The sequence below is a fragment of the Micromys minutus genome, assembly GCF_963924665.1.
Source record: "Micromys minutus genome assembly, chromosome: 19".
Classification (NCBI taxonomy): domain Eukaryota; kingdom Metazoa; phylum Chordata; class Mammalia; order Rodentia; family Muridae; genus Micromys; species Micromys minutus.
The window spans coordinates 53,154,326-53,176,910 of NC_137954.1; the positions used below are offsets into that span (position 1 = coordinate 53,154,326).

Below are 22,585 nucleotides of genomic sequence, written 5' to 3' on the forward strand. Positions count from 1 at the left end.
CAATTGAAATGGCCTTGATGTTATTTTCCATTGACACTGAAACTGAGCAGACTACAATAATCAGTGGGATGGTAGTCAGTACCAAGTTTCTTCAAAAGCAATAAGCTCACTGGAACGAGTAAGGAAACATCAGTGCTCTCATACTGGGTGGAAATGGCTGGTCCTAGATCCACACCGTCCCTGAGAAAGTTATCAGTGTACAGAGAGGCAGCTGAAGAATGACAGGTCAGTGCCAACACTTGAAATAATGGGGTAGATGATTTTGTTTTCAACTATACGGTTTCTATTAGGAAGGTAACATAAAAAGAAAACACAGGTCCCAGATCGTCCAATCAGATTGCAGCTTTCTGTCATGTTAGCTTTGTGGCTGTGACAGCCTACTTAACCTCTCTGTGGCTCAATGATCTTGATTGTCACAGAGGGCAGGCACAGGTAAGATGGTGCAGGGAGAGGAGCAACCATGTACAGGGCACAAGAAAGATCAGTGGGTGGCCGATGTGATGCTGTTGCTTGCTTGTTCGAAGCTGGTGACCTGTCAAACTGACTGATCATCCTTCATAAAAGAACGTTTCCTGACTAAGGCAAAGAAGCAGTAAACAAACAAACAAACAAAAAGCATAGTCTGGTTGGCAACCCAGAGACAAAAGAAACAAGCAAGTAAAACACAGTCAATCAACTTCAAAGAAGCTCAGTAAAGAAGGGAGAGCCCCTTCTGTGTGAATATGTTACCTGCATTTCAAGTAAGAGGCCATGGCCGCTGGACAGCTTAGAGAAGGGCCCCAGACCCTTTATAAAAATCTGTGTTCTCAATTTAGCAGCAGAACAACAACAAAAGAGACATTTTCATGAGATTAGCATTTGTAGGACAGGAAATTATCCAATTCTTAAAACATTCCTTAAAATGCTTTAACCTAAAAATACTGGAACTCTGGTTTTAAAGGGAGGACTTCTGTAAGAAGAACATTACAGGAGCATTTATAATAACCAGATAATGACAGTCAAGAATTATTTTTCCATTGAGAGAAAGACAAGATCATTAAGTGAACTGAATAGTATAATTTTTCCTGGTTAGTTTCTGGTCAAATTGAAAAAGCTAGAGTCATCTGGGAAAAGGGAACTTCAACTGAGAAAATTTTCTCACCAGATTGAGCTACGGAAGCATTTTCTTGATTAATAATTTATATGGGAGGGCCCAGCCCACTGTGGTTGGTGCTGCCCCTAGGCCAGAGAAAGCAGGCTGAACATCCAATCTCTCCATCCAGGTAGATTCTACACATGTTCTCCAGGGTCTAGTATATAGTGAGTCTACTTGACCCTTTCAAATCCTCCAGATCCGGCCCAAGTCTCACATCTAGTGCCCTAACTCAGTCTGGCCTCACCTGCCCTCACCACAATAAATCTCTAGACCAGGCCCCTCCCATACCACATCCAACCTCCCCTCCCTCCATACTTAGTGTCTAAGCCTAGGATGCACATCCACCAATTCAGCCTAACCCAGTCCCCTCTAGATACCTGGTCTTAGTCCATCTAAGTCACCTCAAACATCAGAGCCAACCAGTCCACACATCCTCTGTCCCAACCTTCTCTGTCCACACCAGACAAAGAACAAGAAATTCATATGCTGAGATCTCATAAAAAAATTTACAAACCTGAAAGATCAAGCCAATATCTCCTGTCCCCTCCACAACCTATAAATGTCTACAAATATTTCTTATATATATATATATTTTTAAATTAGATACTCTGTATTTATATTTGAGATGTTATCCCTTTACCCCACCCTGCTCCATCCCCACTCCCACTCCAGTTGCATTCACAAAGGTTCACTCCCTTCTGGTCTGCCTTTTAACCCATTGCCTTGTCATTCCCCTGCATTGAGACAATGTGTCCTCTCTGGAACAAAAGCTTCTTCTCACATTGATGCCAGACATTTCTATCTTCAGCTACATGCACAACTGGATCAATAGGTCTCTCAAAGTGCTCATAGAGGTTGGTGTTTTACTACATGGGAGTTTTGGAGGGTTTGGTTGGTTGATAATGTTTCTATCTTCCCATGAAGTTGCAACCCCTTTTAGCTCCTCAGGTCCTTTTGTAGCAACCTCATTGGGATCCCTGAGTTCAGACTGATGGTTAGCTGCAAACATGTTTAGCTGTGTCTATATGACTCAAGCATAGTCCCTGAGGGGACATCTCTGTCTGGTTCCTGACAGTAAGTATTTTTGGGACCAGCTATAGTGCTTGGATTTGGTAACTGCATATCTGGTGGAGCCCCAGGTGAGGTGGCTTCTGAATGATCTTTTCTTCAATTCCGGTTCCTCTATTTGACCATGCATTTCCTCCCATGAGTGTTTATTTTTCTAAGAAAAACTGAGGCCTCCCCATTTTGGCCTTCCTTCTTTTTGAGCTTCATAATGTCTGAATTATTTCTTGGGTGTTGGGTATTCCAAGCATTCTGGGGCTAGTATCCACTTATCAGTGAGTGGATACCATGTGTGTTATTTTGTGACTGGGTTGCCTCACTCAGGGTAATAGTCTCTAGTTCCATCCATTTGCCTACGAATTTCATAAAGTCATTGTTTCTAATAGCTGAGTAGTACTCCATTGTGTAAATGGGCACTACATCTTCTGTATCCATTCATCTGCTGATGGACATTTGGGTTCTTTCCAGACTCTGGCTATTATAGATAAGGATGTTATATATTTGGTGGGACATGTGTCCTTGTTGTATGTTGGAGCATCTTTGGGGTATATGCCCAGAAGTGGAGTGGCTGGGTTTTCAGGTAGTACTGTGTTCAATTTTCTGAGGAATCCGCACATTGATTTCCAGAGTGGTTGTACCAGCTTACAACCACGCCAACAGTACAGGAGTGTTCCTCTTTCTCCACATCCTTGCCAGCATCTGCTGTCACCTGAGTTTTTGATATTAGCCATGGTGTGAGGTGGAATCTCAGGGTTGTTTTGATTTGCATTTCCCTGATGATTAAGGATGTTGAGCATTTCTTTAAGTGCTTCTCAGGCATTTGATGTTCCTCAGTTGAGAATGCTTTGTTTATCTCTGTACCCCATTTTCAATAGGATTATTTAATTCTCTATTGTTTAGCTTTCTGAATTCTTTGTATATATCGGATACTAGCCCTCTATCAGATGGAGAATTGGTAAAGATCCTTTCCCAATCTCTAGGCTGCCATTTTGTCTTCTTAACAGTATTCATAGCCTTACAGAAGCTTTGCAATTTCATAGGGTCCCATTTGTCAATTCTTGATCTTAGAGCGTAAGCCACTGGTGTTCTCTTCAAGAAAATTTCCCCTCTGCCTATGTGTTCTAAGCTCTTCCCCACTTTCTCTTCTAATAGTTTCATTGTACCTGGTTTTACGTGGAGATCTTTGATCCACTTGGACTTGAGCTTTGTACAAGGGGATAAAAAAGGATCGATTTGCACTCTTTTGCATGCTGATGCCATTTGACCCAACACCATTTGTTGAAGAGACTGTCCTTTTTTCATTGAGTGATTTTAGCTCCTTTGTCAAAGATCAAGTGACCGTAGGTATGTGGGTTCATTTCTGGGTTCTCAATTCTGTTCCATTGATCTACCTGCCTATCTCTGTACCAATACCATGCAATTTTTAATCACAATTGCTTTGTAATATAGCTTGAGATCAGGGAAGGTGATTCCCCCAAAAGTGTTTTTATTCTTGAGAATAGATTTTGCTATTCTAGGTTTTTTGTTATTCCAGATGAATTTACAAATTGCCTTTTCCAACTCTATGAAGAATTGAGTTGGCATTTGGATGGGGATTGCATTAAATCTGTAGATTGCTTTAGGCAGGATGGCCATTTTTACAATGTTGATCCTGCCAATCCATGAGCATGGGAGATCTTTCCATCTTCTGAGATCTTCTTTAATTTCCTTCTTAAGAGTCTTGCAGTTCTTGTCATACGGATCTTTCACTTGCTTGGTTAGGGATACCCTCAGGTATTTTATAGTCTTTGTGACTATTGTGAAGGGTGTCGATTCTCAAATTTCTTTCTCAGTATGTTTATCCTTTGAGTAAAGGAAGGCTACTGATTTGTTTGAGTTAATTTTATAGCCAGCCACTTTGCTGAAATTGTTTGTTAGTTGTAAAAGTTCTCTGGTGGAATTTTTGGGGTCATTTATGTATACTATTATGTCATGGGCCAATAGTGATATTTTGACTTCCTCCTTTCCAATGTGAATCCCTTTGATTTCTTTTTGTTGTCTGATTAATTGCTCTGGCCATGACTTCCTGTACTATATTGAATAGGCAGGGGGACAGCGGGCAGCCTTGTCTAGTCCCTGATTTTAATGGGATTGCTTCAAGTTTTTCTCCATTCATTTTGATGTTGGCTACTGGTTTGCTGTATATTGCTTTTACTATGGTGAGATATTGGCCTTGGATTCCTGATCTTTCCAAGATTTTTATCATGAAGGGGTGTTGAATTTTGTCAAATGCTTTCACAGCATCTAGTGAGAGGATTATGTGTTTTTTTTTTTTTTTTTTTTTTTTTAGTTTGTTTATATGGTAGATTACGTTGATGGATTTCCGTATGTTGAACCATCCTTGCATCCCTGGGATAAAGCCTACTTGGTCATGGTGAATGACTGTTTTGATGTTTTCTTAGATTCAGTTTGCAAGGATTTTATTGAGTATTTTTGCATCGATGTTCATGAGAGAAATTGGTCTGAAATTTTCTTTCTAGTGTCTTTGTGTTTTAGGTATGAGAGTAATTGTGACTTCAATGAACAAGTTGGGTAATGTTCCTTCTGTTTCTATTTTGTGGAATACTTTGGAGACTATAGGTATTAGGTCTTCTATACAAGTCTGATAGAATTCTTCAATAAACCCAACTGGTCCTGGGCTTTTTTTGGTTGGGAGGCTTTTGATGACTGCTTCTGTTTTTTTAGGTGTTATGGGACTGTTTAGATAGTTTATCTGATTCTCCTTTAACTTTGGTATCTGGCATCTGTCTAGAAATTTATTCATTTTTTCCAGATTTTCCAGTTTTGTTCAGTATAAGCTTTTGTACTAGGATCTGGTGATTTCTTGAATTTTCTCAGTTTCTGTTGTTAATGTCGCCCCTTTCATTTCTGATTTTGTTAATTGGATACTCTCTCTTTGCCCTCTAGTTAGTCTGGCTAAGGGCTTATTGATCTTGTTGATTTTCTCAAAAAATCAGCTCTTGGTTTTGTTGATCCTTTGTATAGTTCTTTTTGTTTCTATTTGGTTGATTTCTGCTCTGAGTTTGATTATTTCCTGCTGTCTGCTCCTCTTGGGTGTATCTGCTTCCTTTTGTTCTAGAGTTTTCAACTGTCCTGTCAAGTTCCTAGTGTGTGCTCTCTCCAGTTTCTTTTTGGAGGCACTCAGAGCGATGAGTTTTCCTCTCAGTACTGCTTTCATTGCATCCCACAAATTTGGGTATGTAGGGGTGGCTTTTTCATTAAATTCTAAAAAAAAATCCTTGATTTCTTTCTTTATTTCTTCCTTGACCCAGTTATCATTGAGCAGCGCATTGTTCAGCTTCCATGTGTATATGGGCTTTTTGTTGTTTTTGTTGTTATTAAAATCCAGCCCTAGTCCATGGTGATATGATAGGATGCATGGGAGGATTTTGATCTTCTTCTATCTGGTGAGGCCTGTTTTGTAACTGAGTATATGGTCAGTTTTGGAGGAGGTGCTGAGAAGAACATATATTCTTTTGTTTTTTGATGAAATGTCATGAAGATGTCTGTTAACTCCAGTTGGTTAAAAACCTCTGTTAGTTTCTGTGTCTCTGTTGAGATTCTGTCTCCATGATCTGTTCATTGATGAGAGTGGGGTGTTGAAGTCTCCCACTATTATTGTGTATAGGGTAATGTGTGCTTTAAACTTTAGTAGGATTTCTTTTATGAATGTCGGTGCCCTTGTATTTGGATCATAGATGTTTAAAATTGAGAGTTCCTCTTGATAGATTTTTCCTGTGATGAGTAAAAAGTGTCCTTTCTTATCTTTTTTTGATAACTTTTGGCTGAAAATCTGTTTTATTTGATATTAGAATAGCTACTCCACCTTGTTTCCTGGGCCCATTTGCTTGGAAGGTTTTTTTCTGTAGCCTTTGACTCTGGGGTAGTGTCTGTCTTTGTCTCTGAGATAAGTTTCCTGTATGCAGCAAAATGCTGGATCCTGCTTACGTATCCAGTCTGATAGTCTATGTCTTTTTATTGGGGAATTGAGTCCATTGATATTAAGAGAAATTATGGAATAGTGATTTTTGTTTCCTGTTATTTTTGTTGTTAGAGGTAGACTTATGTTTGTATGCTTCTCTTCTTTTGTTTTTGTTTTTTGGGTTTTTTTTTTTTTTTTTGCATGATTATTTTTTTGCTTTTCCTTGGGTGTCATTTCCTTCTGTGTGTTTGGAGTTTTCCATTTATCGACTTTTGTAGGGCTGGATTTGTGGACAGATATTGTGCAAATTTGGTTTTGTCCTGGAATATCTTGGTTTCTCCATCTATGGTTATTGAGAGTTTTGCTGGATATAGTAACCTGGGCTGTCATTTGTGTTCTCTGTGTGTCTGTATGACATCTATCCAGGATCTTCTAGCTTTCATAGTTGCTGTTGAGATGTTTGGTGTAATTCTGATTCGTCTGCCTTCATAAGTTACTTGTCCTTTTTTTCTTATTGCTTTTAGGATTCTTTCTTTGTTTCGAATAATCAGTGTCTTGACTATTATGTGTCGGAAGGAGTTTCTTTTCTGGTCCAATTTATTTGGAGTTCTGTAGGCTTCCTGTATGTTTATGGTCATCTTGTTCTTAAGGGTGGGGAAGTTTTCTTCTATGATTTTGTTGAAGATATTTACTGTGCCTTTTAGTTGATATTCTTCACCCTCTTCTACACCTATTATCCTTAGGTTTGGTCTTTTTATTGTGTCCTGGATTTCCTGGACATTTTGGGTTAGGAGCATTTTGGGTTTTGCATCTTCTTTAACTGTTTTGTCGATGTGTTCTATGTTGTCTTCGGCCCCTGAGATTCTCTCTTCTATCTCTTGTAGTCTTTTGGAGATGCTTACATCTATAACTCCTGATTTCTTTTTTTGGTTTTCTATCTTCAGAATTGTTTCTTTTTGTGTTTTCTTTATTGTTTCTATTCCTGTTTTCAATTCCTTTATTTGTTTGGTTGTGTTTTCCTGTAGTTCTTTGAATGATTTTTCCCCCAGTTCTCCTGTAATTGTTTAAGGGGGTCATTTATGTGCTTCTCCAAGTTCTCCATCATCATCATGAAGTATGATTTCAAGTCTGAGTCTTGTCTTTCTGGTGTGCTTGGCAATCCACTACTTGCTGTGGTGGGAGAGCTGGGTTCTGATTTTTCCAGGTTGCCTTGGTTTTCATTGCTTAGGTTCTTTTGCTTCCCTCTTGCCATCTTGTTATTTGTGATTATAGGTGATCTTGTTGCCTCTGCATGGAGCCTGTCTCTTTTGTGGATCCTTCCACTTAGCATGGAAAGCATTCCTGCCACTCTCCTGAGCTCCTAGGGACCCTTCAGCTTAGGATGGAAAGAGTTCCTGCTACTCTTCCGAGCTCCCAAGGAACTGTGCATGGGTGAATCGCCCTTCCAAATGAGGCTAGGCTGGGTCTGGCCTTTGGCCGGAAGTGTGCATTACCGTTCAGTCCCACTGCTTGAACCACGAGAGCTCTGTGCAGCCTTACACTTAGGATGGAAAGCATTCCTGCTTCTCTCCCAAGCACCCAGGGACCTTTCTTCTGAGCTCCCAGGAACCTTACAAATATTTCTATATTTTCTATTTCTACGAGTAGAAATGTTTGCCAGCATGAATTACTTAAATAAACTCCAGAACACAGAATCAAAAAGAATATTCTTCATCAATGAATTCAAAGAATTTAAAGACAACATAAAGAAATAGCTCAATGAAATTAAGAAGAATTTAAGGAGAATAAATGCCTGAGTGATGCCCAAGAAAACATAAATAAAAGACTGATAAAAACAACACAGAAAATTTAGGAACCTAGCACTGGCAACCTATCAACAGCTTACATCATCCACCACCTGTGGCAGGTGTGAGCCATGCGCATAAAAAGGGACTGCACTCTCCATCTTCTTTCAGGACTTGAGAACAGAATTCAATAGAGATAGAAACACTGAGGAGTCATACTGAGATGGAGATGGAATTAAAAACCCAGAAACTCAACTAGAAAACTCAAAGTAAAGTCTTACAGACAGAAGAAAAAGTAGTAGATCATGCAAAAAACAAACCTTCAAATTATAGGCATATATGAGGAATAAGAATCCCAATTCAATGGCTTAGACCAGGCATTGTGTTTCATAATGTAGGAGGCCAGGGCGAGACCTCAGTGGGCCCATGTTGAGGTGTCCCCCTAAATACAATACATTTCAAAAACATGGCCCAGAGGCTTCTGAGCTGGAACTGATCTGAAAGCCTCCTCCTTGAGGCCTAGCTTTCATGACATCAGAAGGTGCCATGCAAGCTTCCAAAGAAAGGATGCAAACAACAGGCCTGTTCAAGATGCCCAGAAACCACAACAGCCAACATAGCACAATAACTCTACAAGTGGTACACACACCTGGTCAGTAACCAACAGCTTTCTAGTTGGACTTAAGATCCACTCAAGAAGAGGAAACCTAAACCTTGCCCCGAAAACCTAGCCAAGCACCCAGGTCTAAAAAAGTCATGGATTGTCGAAGAGAACCTATTTTCAAGGTTTGGACTTGGTGATCCAAGGCTTTCCTGAGACCCTGCTGTATGGAGAAGAAAAACAGCTCCCTCTCTGAAACCAGGAACATTTTGGGCAGAGCTGGGACAAGGGTCATGAGGGAACTTAAGCTTCAGATCCTGATAATCCAACTCTTTCCAAAATACAGGGCTATGGTTATAAGCTCCAAGGCGGCTGTGTGTGCTCTGTCTCTAATGCTCTTGAGATGCCTGTGTTCCCTTTGTGCAACACTGTTTGCTAAGCTTCTTTCTTTGTCATATTGTATGATTTCTACTGATTTTGTCCTTTTGTCCATTATTTTTGGTTTTTTTTTTTTTTTTTGCTCGTTTTTGTTTTTACCCCAGAAAGTAGTATATAAGGTATTGTACTTCCTAATAAATTTGCTTGTAAAAGACATGAGCTTATTCAAGACCTCCTTATCCCAAACTTTCCAAGTTGCCTATCTTCTTTATCTTCTCATCTCTTGGCCACCTCCCACTTAGAACCTTGTCACGAAAGAACAACCTGCTGGTCCTGTTCAACCTACAACCACCACTTTAGTAAACCAGCATAATTCCTAACCATTTTTGACAATTGTTTTTATACCCACAGGTAAGTGTGGTCCTTACCCCTAATCAATGAAATCTCTTTTCATAATAGATGGAGACTATTACAGAAAAACCACAGCCAACGTAAATACAGCAGCTATATTTTTATGTAAAGTAATTTTGGCTATAATAACAACATGTAGAATGATTGTGGTATGCTTCTATAGTAATGTTTATTTAAATTTAAATGAAGAGCAAAGTTTTGTTTAAAGTAAGCAATTTTCTTTTTATTTCTTTGACTATATCACCTAGCAGTTGTTTTTAATTGGTGAAACAAACCTTTCATATATATATATATCTTGAAAAGATGCATCAGCTGGCTCCATTTGTCCATAGAAAGCCAGAAATAGCATGTACTTACCCGCTCCTGGCCAGCGGTGTCCCAGATGAGGAATTTGTGAAGTTCATTTCCACAAGGCACAGTTTTGGTCATAAAAGATGCCCTGAAAAGAGAGTCAATTATCCTGCATTATCAAAACTTCACAGAGACTTAGGAGCCTCAGTTCCTGTTATTATGCCTTGAGAGGACCCCAAGAACTCTTGTCCCTAAACAAGAAGTAACTAGAATTATGTTACTGCAGATAAAAAGTCTGTATTTTATATAATCTATCTGAAGTTTCAAAAAAAAAATATGTGTGTACTATGTAGCGGTGGTTCTGATACTGTCCTATTCCCCAATTGGTTCTTGATCTGTCAGTAAAGAAGCCATGGGTCAATTGCTAGGTGGAAGGAACAGGTGGGACTTCTGGGTCCCTGGAAGAAATCAGAGAAACACAAAGGAGGAGAAGAGAGTTTTCCATACTTTAGAGAGAGAAAAGTTAAGCAGTCATGTGATATCTTGAGAGGTATAGCAGCCTGTGGCCACTCCTACAGGTGGGTGGTCAGGGATGTTTAGCAGAAATTAGTTGTAACTGAGCTACTGAAATTTAGGGAAAGTGGAGAGGTGCAAAAATAAGAATATTGATAAGAGACAAAAGCACCCAGAAATTGTGTCAGAAGACAGGTTGAGAATGAGTAACCTGTGTGTGTGTGTGTGTGTGTGTGTGCCTTTTATCCATGGATTCATAAGAAGCTGGGTGGGGGATGGTAGTGAAGCCCATTCCCAGAGCTAAGGTGAAATAGTGAAAGGTTCACGCAACATGTATGTACAGGAGGGATGCTCAGAGGGTCCGCTGAACTGGACCTAAGTTTGGTTCCCAGCATTCACATGGCAGCTTGCAGCCATCTGTAACTTCAGTTCGAGGGGTCCAGTTTTTTCTTTTGGCTTCCTCAGGCACTGCACACGTTTTGCGCATAGGTACATGTAAACAAAATACTCATACCCATAAAATAACTAAACATAATAAAAGATAACGCATGCAAAAACAGATTCAATTGTCCTAAAATAATATTCTCTGAATATCAGGGAGATAGTAAATGTCTAGCCTTAAATATTAAAACTTTATTTTGAAAACAAGTACAAGGAAAAAATGTATTACTTTCAGACTTTGACTCCAAAACAGCATAAAAAGAAAGCTGTCTTAACATATTCCCTATGCTGACATTCAATACTAGCAGCAAGTAATAGAAGGGTAGATCTAAAACTCAACCTGTCTGCATAAATGTAGAGATTGTCTCAGTCAGGATTTCCATTGCTATGATGAAACACCATGACCAAAGCAAGGATTTACTGGCTTACATTTCCATATCACTGCTCATCATCAAAGGAAGTCAGCACAGGAACTCAAACAAGGCAGGAACCTGGAGGCAGGAGCTGATGCAAAGGCCATGGAGAGGTGCTGCTTACTGGCTTGCTCAGCATGCTTTCTAATAAAACCCAGGACCACCAGCCCAGAGATGGCACCACCCACCATGGACTGGGCCCTCCCACATCAATCACTAATTAAGAAAATGCTCTACAGTCATTTTATGGAGCAACGTTCTCAATTGAGGTTTTCTCCTCTGAGATGACTTTAGCCTATGCCAAGTTGATAAAGAACTATCCAGCAGAGAAATAAATAATAAAGCACATGAATGTTTCTACTATAATGGAAGAACTTTAAGGCATCAGTAAATCAGAATACACTGGCTATCCCTTTTTACCAATTTTCTCTGAATAAACACTTATTTTCTTTGTGCACATAAAAACCAAATACACAGAATATTTAATAGCCTTTCTTCTATGGGCTAAAGTATCTCATTCATAAAAAAACAAAACAACAAAACAAACAAACAAAAAACAAACAAGGGGCTAGAGAGATGCCTCAGTAGTTAAGAGTACTGACTTTTCCCAGAGGTTCTGAGTTCAATTCCCAGCAACTACATGGTGGGTCACAACCATCTGTAATGAAATCCAATGCCCTCTTCTGGTGTGTCTGCAGACAACTACAGTGTACTCATATATATAGAATAAATAAATTTAAAAAACAAAGACTAAAAAAATATACTGTAATTCCTGTAAGTTTCAGGAATGTTCTAGGTCTTTTGAGTTTCATTTACTAACTGAGACTTCTGGGTTTCCCTTCCTTTCTGAGTCACATGCCTCCAGGAGGGATGTTTGGAACTGAGTGAACTGTTTAATCAGCAGAGTGTAATGAGAATGGGGACAAGATGTTGTTTTCTATTGATTGTAAAGAAAAACTCTGAAAGATGGCTGGAGAAAAGGCTTTCTCACATACCACACATGTACAGTTAGGTAACCTGTCTTTGGCATATGTATCAAAGTGGAGCCTATTAATTTTTAAGAATTAATGATAAAGCTGTACATGGTGGCACATACCTATCATATTAGCATTTAAGAGGTTAAGACAGGAGTATTGAACACAGAGGGAGTTCAAAGTTGTCCTGGATTATATAGTACAACTGGATCAAACAAAAAGTAAATAAATGAAAGAAAAAAAAAAGACTAAGGGGCAGAAAGGTGTAGCTCAGTAGTAGAGCAGGTATTTAGCAATTACATTTGAGACCTTAGATTGAACTTTAGCAGTCACTCCACAAATGGAAAGAAGGAAGAAAGGAAGAAAGGAAGAAAAGGAGGTAGGGAGGAAGAAAGGAAAAGAAGGAAGAAGGAAGGGAGGGAGAAAGAAAGGAAAGGAGAAAGAAAAAAGGAGGGAGAAAGGGAGGAAAGGAGGGAAGGAAGAAAGAGAGGAAAGAAGGAAGAAAGGGAGGGAAGGAGGGAGGGAGAAAGAAAGGAGGGAAGGAGGAAGAGAAGAGGGAGGGAAGAAGGAAGGAGGGAGGAAGGAACAAAGGAGGGAGGGAGGGATAAAGGAGGGGAGAAGGAAGAAGGGAAGGAGGAAAGAAGGAGGAAGGAGGGAGGGAGAAAGGAAGGAGGGATGGGGAAGAAGAAAGAAAAAAGGGAGGAAGGGAGAAAGGAAGGGAAGGAGAGAAAGGGGAGGGAGGACAGAAGGGAAGGAGGCAGGGAGGGAGGAAAGGAGAGAGAAAGAGAGGAATGAAAGGAGAAAGGGAGGGAGGGAGAGAGGAAGAAAGGGAGGAAAGAAGAAAGGAAGGAAATTGAAAAGACGATAATTAAGACTACAGAAACAGTTATATAAGAACATAGAATCAACCATGAAACCCTGAACAGATTCCTAACACGGTGTGTGCCATCAAGCCTGAAACCCTGAGCTTGATGCTCAGGACCCACAGGATAGAAAGAAAGAATCGACTCCTTCAAGTTGTCCTCTGACTTCCACATGTACAGTGGAATATGTGCAAACATTACCCTCCCCCAGTAAGTACTCTTTTGTAATATAATAAAACAAGTTTTACAAGATAACAACTGCCATGGGGAAGAAACGCCTACTCATAGAGTGTCTGCATACATGGCCATGTGTGCAGGCTGTGCAGGAAGCTCTGGGGATGCAACTTTCATGCCTAAACATAGCCCTGCTTCACAATCTGTGAGTCACTGAGGTCTCCTGAAAGTGATGTCCTTTTACAACTGTGATTCTGATAGGAAGAACTGGGTAGGCTCTGAGAACAGACTAGCTTGGTTTGTCATCTGTTTGTCTGGTTGGTTTTGGTGGTGCAAATCCATGTTATACAAGGACTATACTACTGAGGCCACATGCCCAACTCTGCCAGGCTTGATCTGAGTCAAGTTTGCAGTTCTGTGGCTACCTGTGTACTCTGACCTGGGGAAACCATCACAATTAACTCTTGGGTAAGAGACTTGAACTGAAATGTCCACAGGCTCAGACAGGTAAGACAATCCAGCAAGGCAGATAAGGTGTGTCTTATCAGTCCAGGCATAAAAGCTGCATCCCTAGAGCTTCCTGAAGAGCCTATAAATAACAATAATAATAAGTCATTGGATATTTTGAAGCTTGAGACTCTGTTACTCTACAGCATGTCTTCGTCTGGCTGGCCAGGCAGGTGGCCTCTTCTCCACATCCACAGACACCTAAGGGAAACTGGAACACACCTTCAGGGTGTCTACAGGACATTTCCAGAAACTATTAGATCATGAGGGCTCTGCCTTGATGAAAAGATTAATCCTCTGAAGTGTATATCATAGAAAGGCATTATTAAAAAGTGGGAAAAGGGTCTAGGTAGAAGAAGTGAGTCACAAAGGGCATGTCCTTAGATGCTCTATCTTGTCCTAGCCTCTTCCTGTCTTCTCTTTTGTCTGTTTCTTGATCCATGCAAGGTGAGCACAGCTCATCCCCACTATATGCTCTGCTTCCCGAACATAAAGCCAAGCAGCCATGGGTTCCTCTGCAACTGTAGCCAAAATAAACTCTTTTTTTTTAAAAGTTGTCTTGCATTTGCTGACTGAAGTAAGGAAAGTAACTGAAAAATTGGCTTAAATATTTGAAAGGATAAACAAAACAACTATCAGGCCAGGTTTCTGGTTTGCTGGGTTAGCGAGCTTTGGGATAGGTAATCAACCAAACTTTTGAAAACTCAGATTTCCACTTGTATCATCCTCCAATAAGTCTATGTTTTACTTATTAAGTATTCCTGATAGTCTTTCTTTTTCTGAAACTGGAGCTTGGAAACACCTCCAAGTTCCAAGAGAAAATCTGAGTGCAAGTTAACTATATCAGGAAAAGCCTTAGGTATTCTTAAGCCCATAAGAGAGCTGAGTCTTCCTGACACTAGAAGACAGTGGGGGGGGGGGGGCAAAGCAGGCATGAAGTAGAGCAGCTCCCATAAGGCACTGCAGCTCCCAAAAGGCATTGCAGCTCCCATCAGTAACTGTGTTGTTACAGCAAACTTAAGCTATGGGGGAAGGCTCAGCTTTAGATCATTTCAGAAAAAAAAATCATTCTACATAAATTTTAAACTTCCTCAATGGTAGACAACTTTTCTGAGAATTAAAACTGGGCAATCTAGCCACTCACCAGGAACTGATAATGCATACTATCTGCCTCCCATCTAGAAATACAGGAAACCCACTTTTCAGATTCATGCTTGATAGTCAAAAAAAAAAAAAAAAAAAAAAAAAAAAAAAAAAAAAAAAAAAAAAAGGCTTTGTCCTTCAAGAGGAAGAAGGTTGGCAAGAAACAAAAATCACAATTGGGATCAGTTCTTGGTGGGGTTGGAAATATTTGCCCTAAGAGAAAGCATGTCAAAAAAGAACCATGCTGTACTTACCCAATGGTGGGGCTGATGTTGTGGTCAAAGTGGTCCTGGACGAACCGACATACAATGCTTGATTTCCCAACCCCTGTGTCCTAGAAAAGAATGAAGTCATGGCCATGAAAATCCATCACCTTTGACCTTCTACGAATGTGCAACAAGACAGCATGATGATAGGACTGCAGGAGCGGGAGAGGAAGTCTTCTATCCCTACTAGAATGTTCTAGGATGGAACTGTGATCCTCTCATAGAAAGAAAATAAATATGGTAAAAGCAAGTTTGGGAACACATCTCACATGCATATAACAATTAGCATGTTCATAATATATTTGATTCCATATTTGGGGAACCAAGGGTTTAGAGAAGACGTATAACATTCTGTTTGTTAGAGAGGGAACTAATGTTTTTCAAAGTCACATTGTTGAGTTAATTCATCTACCTCGAGGGAACACAGTGAAAGACTTCTAACCTCCTACACTCCCAATGTCTGTTAGAATTTAATAGTGGATATTAAACTCAGTTTTGCTGGATTCTATAAAGGTCTCATCTTTAGAGTTGGTCAACAGAGGGATCCTTTTCACAATGGAAATCAAACACTGACACGCGTCTCTATTACTTCCTTTCTAAACCCTTACAAAGTGGTTTTGGAAACAAATCCTCAAGGTCAAAGAGAGAAATCCCAGACAGATGATACCAAGAGTGTCTGAAAAGACAGGCTGTAGCTGAGAAAGAGCCCAAAACTCAGCAGGCAGCAAGTCAGTTCATGCCTGAGACTCAGGAATCAGCATAAGGCACATAAAGGAGGAAAAGAACGACATAAGTAAGTCTAGGCAGAAAAGCAGAAGCCCCCTCTGGGTGGGTGGAGAACCACATATTCAAATACCAGGTTCTCCCAATAAAGAGCATCGTGTGTACAAACTAACAACCCCAGGGCTTTCAGCCAATGATGGACTGAACCTTTGAAAATATGAGACAAAATAAACTTCTCCTGCTTTGTTATGGGGATGTTTCCATAGAAACAAAAGGCAGAATGTCCCAGATAGTTAAGAGATGTATATGGCTCTCATATGTGACTTTATTTATTTATACTTTTATTTATTATGAGAGTGTCTCTAGCACTGGCTAGCCTCAAGCTATAGATTAGCATAACCTTGAACTGACCATCCTAGCTCCATGTTTCAAGTGCTAGCATTGCAGGGTGCTGAACCACCATGCCTGGCTTTTACCTTGGATCAAACCCAAAGAGGGTTTCATGCACTTCACCCACTCTGCTACCAACTGAGTTACACTCCCAACCCCTAAAGGTATGTTTTTTTTAAGTCCAAACTTTGAGGCTCGTGAGATGGTTCAGTAGTTAAGAATACAAGCTGCTCTTGCAGAGAAGACCCAGGTTCAGTTCCAAGCACCAACACAATAGCCCATAAACATCTGTGACTCCAGTTCCACACCCTCTTCGGATCTCTACAGGTAATCATGCACATATGGTGGTACACAGAAAATACATTTGGACAAAATAGACATACAATTCTTTAAAAGATTCTAGTTAAGGGCTTGATGACTTAGGAAACAGGTACACAAAGACAGCTGGATCCCCAGGGCACACATGTTAAGAGAGAACTCCTCTAAGTTGCCCTCTGATAGCTATTCTTGGCTTGGAATTACAATGGTGCTAGCTTACCAGAAAAGCTGACGTTTCATCTGGGCCTCCTATAGAAGGCAAGAACTGAAGTTAATAATCGTAAGACAGCTTCATGATTTCACCATGAAGGGTATTTCAAGGGCTGGCCTTCAGGCAGGCTCTGCTCAGCTGATCTGTGGAATGGAGTTAGAGCAGAGCTCTCCTCCCCACTTCCCAAATGTGTGCTCCCAAGGTAAACATAACAACTGAGAGGAAGCAGTGCCATGGCTGAGGAATGGCAGGGCAGAGACACCACAACACCCTGAGAGCCTGGCCAGAGAGGCCAAAGAATGAAGTACAAGGAAGTGCATATTTCTCAGGCCAAGAGAACTAAGGGCAGCTATCTCCAAGCAGTAGCTTTAGGGTACAGCATAGGGTGATCTTGGGTGTGACCTAGAAACATGAGAGAGAGGAGAGCTAGGTAGAAAGTCTGCTTCAGAGCCCTGGGTGCTGCGGTTGGACATGGTGAGCACCTATAAGTGCTCAGACCATCTCTGCTGTGTCTGCGAACCCTACAGGCTAGGAAGGGTAGCCTACCACCTCCCTCCAGTGGAGTCTGCAAACCAGGGAGGTAGCGGATAACTGTTACCGGTGGTGTCCAGCCTATGGTCAGTACAGAGAAGAAAGGGCTTGGGAGAAGCTTATTGCTTGAGCGAAGAACAGGGAAATGGATGAAAGACACCTGAGTCAAGAATTCTTAAACCCCTGACCATGATGTAAAGTAGAAGAAAGGGGCGTGGGCAGACAGGGTGGGGCTCCCACCCTGCCCGTGCTGCAGCTTCTAGGACACAGTTGCTTCCTGGAGAAATGCTTGCAGCATAGGGCGTTTCCAGTTCCTTCCTGGGCAGGGCAAGGCAGAGCAGAGCAGCATCACAGCTGGGTAGTTTCCATTCCCCTGGGGGTGTATGGATGAAGAAGTTCATCTGTAGGAAAGGCTTAAAGCAGCTGAGGAGGGCAAATGAGCTGTCCAGGGGAGGGTGGTGAGGGGCTACAGCCCATAATAAGTGCAGTGAATACAGTCTGTCAATTGTCCGATTAATTAATATTCTGTCTGTATGTCTGTCTGTGCTCCACACTCTCCTCGCTCACATGTTCTTAGGTAACATCTGGGCTCATCCAACTATATACCCAAAAACTTCCCATTAGAAATGGTCAGTTTGCTGGGTACCTTTAATTCGAGCACTGGGCAAAGGGAAGGGGTGCAAGGAGGGGTGCAGATCCAGGTGGAGCTCTGTGAGCTCAAGGCCTGGTATACAAAGTGGGTTCCTGGACAGCCAGGCTGTTAGACACACAAAAAAGAAACCAACCAAAGAAAAACAAACACAAAAATAGAAGCAAAATAAAAGAAACGCCCACAGTTCTTCTGACCTGAGGCCTTCCTTGGCCTCTGGCCGTGGTGTCTCTGCCACCGAGCCACACACCAGCGGTGACAGATGCTGCTTTCTGTCAACTGTTACCTGTGTGTTACCTGGGGAGCACATGCTGGGGGAGGGGGAGGTTCTCTGCTCTAACTCGTTTCCCCCTAAATCAGCACAGCATGCCTGAAGGCCAGCCCTTGAAAGACCCTTCCCAGTGAAAGTTACAATTATTAACTCCACTCTTTGCCTACTACAGATGGCCCCGGAAAAAGACTAGTTAGTGAGCTAAAGTAGCAAACCCGCTCTGTCAAATCTACACTTTGTCTTGTATTACTTTCTCCGCTTGACCCAAAATGTACCTCTTTATTCACTTCATAGAAAAAAGATATAACAAAATATATTAATTTTAAATTGGCCAGAAAATAGGATATTTGATAAAGAATGGGGCTAAGAAGACTGGTGACAGGTCAGACCCACGGGCTCCAGGAAAGAGCTTTGAGAAGCTGTAGCTCTGCTGATGAGCACAAGAGGAAGACCTGCTCACCTGCTGGCTGCAGAGTCCGGAAATGACTGGGATGGATCCACACTAACTGGACCATGACCTGAGTTCATGGACACCCCGTGAGTCATCACCCATGGCAACAGAAGTAGAAAGCAAGAAAGAACAAAGCTAACTGTTTTGTTTTGTTGTTTTTTTTTTTTTAACCCATTAAAAAAGACAGAGAATCTCAGCACTCAGACAGAGGAAGGAGGATCTCTGAGTTAGTCTAATCTGGTCTACAGAGCAGGTCCCAGGATAGCCAGGGCTACACAGAGAAACCCTGTGTTAGAAAACAAACAAAAAGACAGAGAACAGAGGCCCTAGCTGCTAATGGAAATTTGTCTATGAATCCTTCTTCTACTCTGTATTTTGAAACAATAACAGGTCATCTTGTATAATCCCCTGATTCTACAAAAGCAGAAGCTGGTATGACTTCCTTAGGGTCATGAAGCTATGCTGGTTGGGAAAGTCAGAAGCACGTGTCCCTGTCCAGTCTTTTCTAAGGCTCCTATGGGGTTAAATCTCTTAGCCAAACACAGATTTCTTTGCAAAGACAAAAGAAAGTTTAGTTGTAGGGACCTCACAAGTCACCCCTTTCTGGTTCCACTTCTCCAGCTCCAGTCACTCATGAAGACAATGCAACTGTTTTGATGGTGATGGATAGAGACCCAGTCCCTACTGCCTGAGAAACAACAGAATAAAACCAAATATGGCTACACAAACCAGGGGGCAAGTTGATAAGAATCTACCCTGGGGGAGCTTTTGGTACAGTGCATAGCAGACACATGACTGGCCCCCATCTACATACTTGGGGTCCTCCTAAGACACAATTCCAGATGCAAGAAGCACTGTACTTTAGACATTTTAGAAATATTTGTAGGTAGGAATTAGAAAACTAACAAAGAACTTACAAGAAAGCATTTGAATCAACTCATCTCTTAAGCAAAGTACCGTAAGTCAGGAGTTCCAGTTCTAAGAATGTAGTCAAAATTAACTTTAAAATAGGCACAAGTTCATTGTAGTACAGTTTATAAATGATATGTGACTTAAGTGAATTTAATTATAAATCAAATAAGCTGTATCAGAAGCAATAATGTCTTGATTTTATTCCTGTCAAAATGTTTAAAAGACAGAGTACAACTTACCCTCAACATACATGTACTTCATTTACACTAAGGTCATGTCTTGATAAAACTATCATTGCCCAAAACCATCTTCAATGAAAATTCATGGATATATTAATAATAAACACATATTAACTGCATAAGCATAACTCAATAAACATGGTAGCTTACTCTACATTACCGTAAATATACTCAGAACACCGAATGTAGTTAGCCTACAGTGTGCACAACCTTCTATCACAAGCTACTTTACAATCAGATACTGTATATCTCCTGTAAAGTTAAAATCAGAAAGGCTGTGTGGTTTACACTCTCACATGGAGATGAAATTTCCATTCATGCCATCTGTACGTGACAGAAAGAACTCAGGACACCATGTCCCTTAGGGGCACCTCTGGTCTTAGAACAGCAAGAAATTTTGCATTGATTACTCCGTTACCATTCACTGAGTCACTGAGTCAAGTATTTGAACCTTACATTCTTGTAGAAAGTCTGAATCCCCTCGGGACACAGAACCCAGCCAGCATACTGCATCTCCCTGCAGCCCCCAGCAGTCCTTGGTGAAGGGGAAAGCAAATGGCTCTGTTCTCAACCCCTGAGTCAGGAAACTGCTCAGGAACTCTGCGTGGACTTCACGCAATTCACCAGAAAAGCAAATCCAGGCACCATTTCAGCAGTGTTGCTGTGACTGAGACAGCTCTCTGAGGGTTTGGGGCACAGATCTGTTTATCCATCTGCTGTGTATGCAGCCAGCAGTCCACGGGTGGGGGTGGGGTGGGGGTGCAAACATTAAGAGCTGGTTCCTGCAGTAAAAACACTTAACACCAGGCTTAGACTTGTCAGAGCCACCAAGGCCAGGATAGGGTGCCAATCAGCTGAAGGGCTGGTGGCTGGCTTCCCATGGAGCATTAGTGAGCTGGTCACTTGAAACTAAGCTGCAAATTATTATTTCCCATCCTGTCATAAAACTACAGTACTCCGTACTGGATTCACTTGCAACATCTGTCCACTGGCAAAATGACTCTAATTTCAAACACAACTTCCAAGACTTCAGAACAAGCCACATTTCCCAGGATCTTGGTGAAACAAAAGCCTGGTCAATTTGGACTCCAGGTTCATATTGCCAGTATCACAAAGAAGCAGAGATAAGACAATTAGATTTGCAATAAGAAGAGGTCATATTCCCTGATCCCATTAAAAAGTCCCAGACACAAGCTAAACATTGTACAGGAAAAGGTATCAGCTGTTATCTCTTTAGGCATTGTGCCTATTTGTGTGCATGCTGTGTGTATATATACATATGCACACGTGTGTACATGTGTGTATGTGCAGAGTTGGTGCTTGAGATTGAAGCCAGGACCCCTTGCTTACAAGACAAGCATTTAGGTACACCCTTTAAATACTTTCCAGGAACACAAAATATTGCTATTAAGTTTTTTAAGAATTATATATATATATATATATATATATATATATATATATATATATATATATATATATTATACATAGTTCTTTTCTTTATCTTCATTTTTTTAAAATTTCATTTGGATATTTCCCTTTCACTCACTCTCCAGTTCTTCCTACAGATACACTGAACAGGATGATGGGTCCACACAGAATTCCCAATACCAATTATATTTTTCAGTTTTATATTTTTCATAAAATATATTTTATAGATGTTGGGGCTTGCTTTGCTTTTATCTGTGAGACAGGGTCTCACTATGTGGCACAGGATGACGTCTATCCCGTGACTCTTTCGTACTTCAGTTGTGTGAATCCTCAGACAATGAAGGGAAGAATTAAGACAAGTTTTGGATGAGGACAAAGAGGAAGTTTAATTCCTTTGCTTCCTGTTTTTCTTAGAATAGCACCAGGCTTCCGGTCATTTTCAGAGAGCAGTTGTCACAATGTGCAAACTCTGCACAGCTCAACAGAAACTTTAGTTAGTCTAGTGAGTCTTTGAAAGTATTTTGTGTTAAAATAATGTAACAGATTTTCCTTTTGGGGCCATCTGTCACAGGAACCATCCATTCCTTTGTGAACTTTGCTTCCCAAGCTCTTGATTGAGCAAGAAGTCACCCAGCAAATAGCAAAAACACCACATGTTCCCATCTCCCTGAGGAGACCCCTGATCATACAGAATACCTATGTTACCAAGACACCAAGTTCTAAACCATAGGCTTCTGCTCTTACATAATTTGGTGGTAGTTGAGTTGTTATTACTGTATTTCAAAATAGCTTTCACTCTTCCTGAGCTGCAGAGGTAATAAGAGTGAGCACAGTGTGGTAGGCAGCTTCAAAGCTACTCCCCATGGTTCCCAAGTGTGTGGGTCCCCTACATTGTGACCCAACACGGCATCCAACACCAAGCCAACAGGCGTCTCCTCCCTCCTCACATCCTTGGTCGGCCTTGAGAGGAAACATGAATGTTCTTCAACCCAGCAGAAGGGCCACAAGTGGGAATGCTAGTGTGTGACTGGGAAATGATGCTCCTGCCTCAGCTCAGCTCAGCGCTTCATTCTGTTAACACTTTTAAGAGATGTTTTCACACTGGATCCTGAAGGGCTTGAGGAAAAAGCTGACTAGTAGCTGGCTTCCACAAGAGGTGAGAGAAGGAATAAGCAAGAATGTGATGTAGAGGATCCAGCCTCTGCTCAGACAATGACAAGGTCCTAGCTTCAGAGATGGCAGGCTTGCTGGTGCCCGGACATCTCACCTCGGGTGCCATGTCTTGCTCCCCACCTTTTTCCCTGACTTCTGACTATCAGAGAGACTGGCCATAGACATTGACTATGAACTCCCTTCCACAAAATGTATTAAAAGAGACTCTCTCTCTCCTCCCCTGCCAACAGCCTCTACTTTTCTTCGACACCCCCCACCTCCCTGTGATCTTGTCTTTCCCTGGTGCTGTGATCTGAACTTTCCTTGGAATCACGCTGTTATCCATTCATCTGCCTGCCTGCCTGCCTGCCTGTTTGTCTGTCTGTGGCA

General features: G+C 41.2%; 1 protein-coding gene across 1 annotated transcript in view; it reads right to left on the reverse strand.

The window, feature by feature from the left end:
* RAB31 (RAB31, member RAS oncogene family) overlaps positions 1 to 22,585 on the reverse strand; it is a 122,256-nt gene that overhangs the window by 67,226 nt on the left and 32,445 nt on the right. The window contains exons 2-3 of the mRNA XM_080932846.1: positions 14,909 to 14,988; positions 9,693 to 9,774 (exon numbers count right to left, since the gene is read on the reverse strand). Coding sequence (XP_080788972.1) covers positions 9,693 to 9,774; positions 14,909 to 14,988 — 162 coding nt within the window. The remainder of the gene's footprint in view (positions 1 to 9,692; positions 9,775 to 14,908; positions 14,989 to 22,585) is intronic.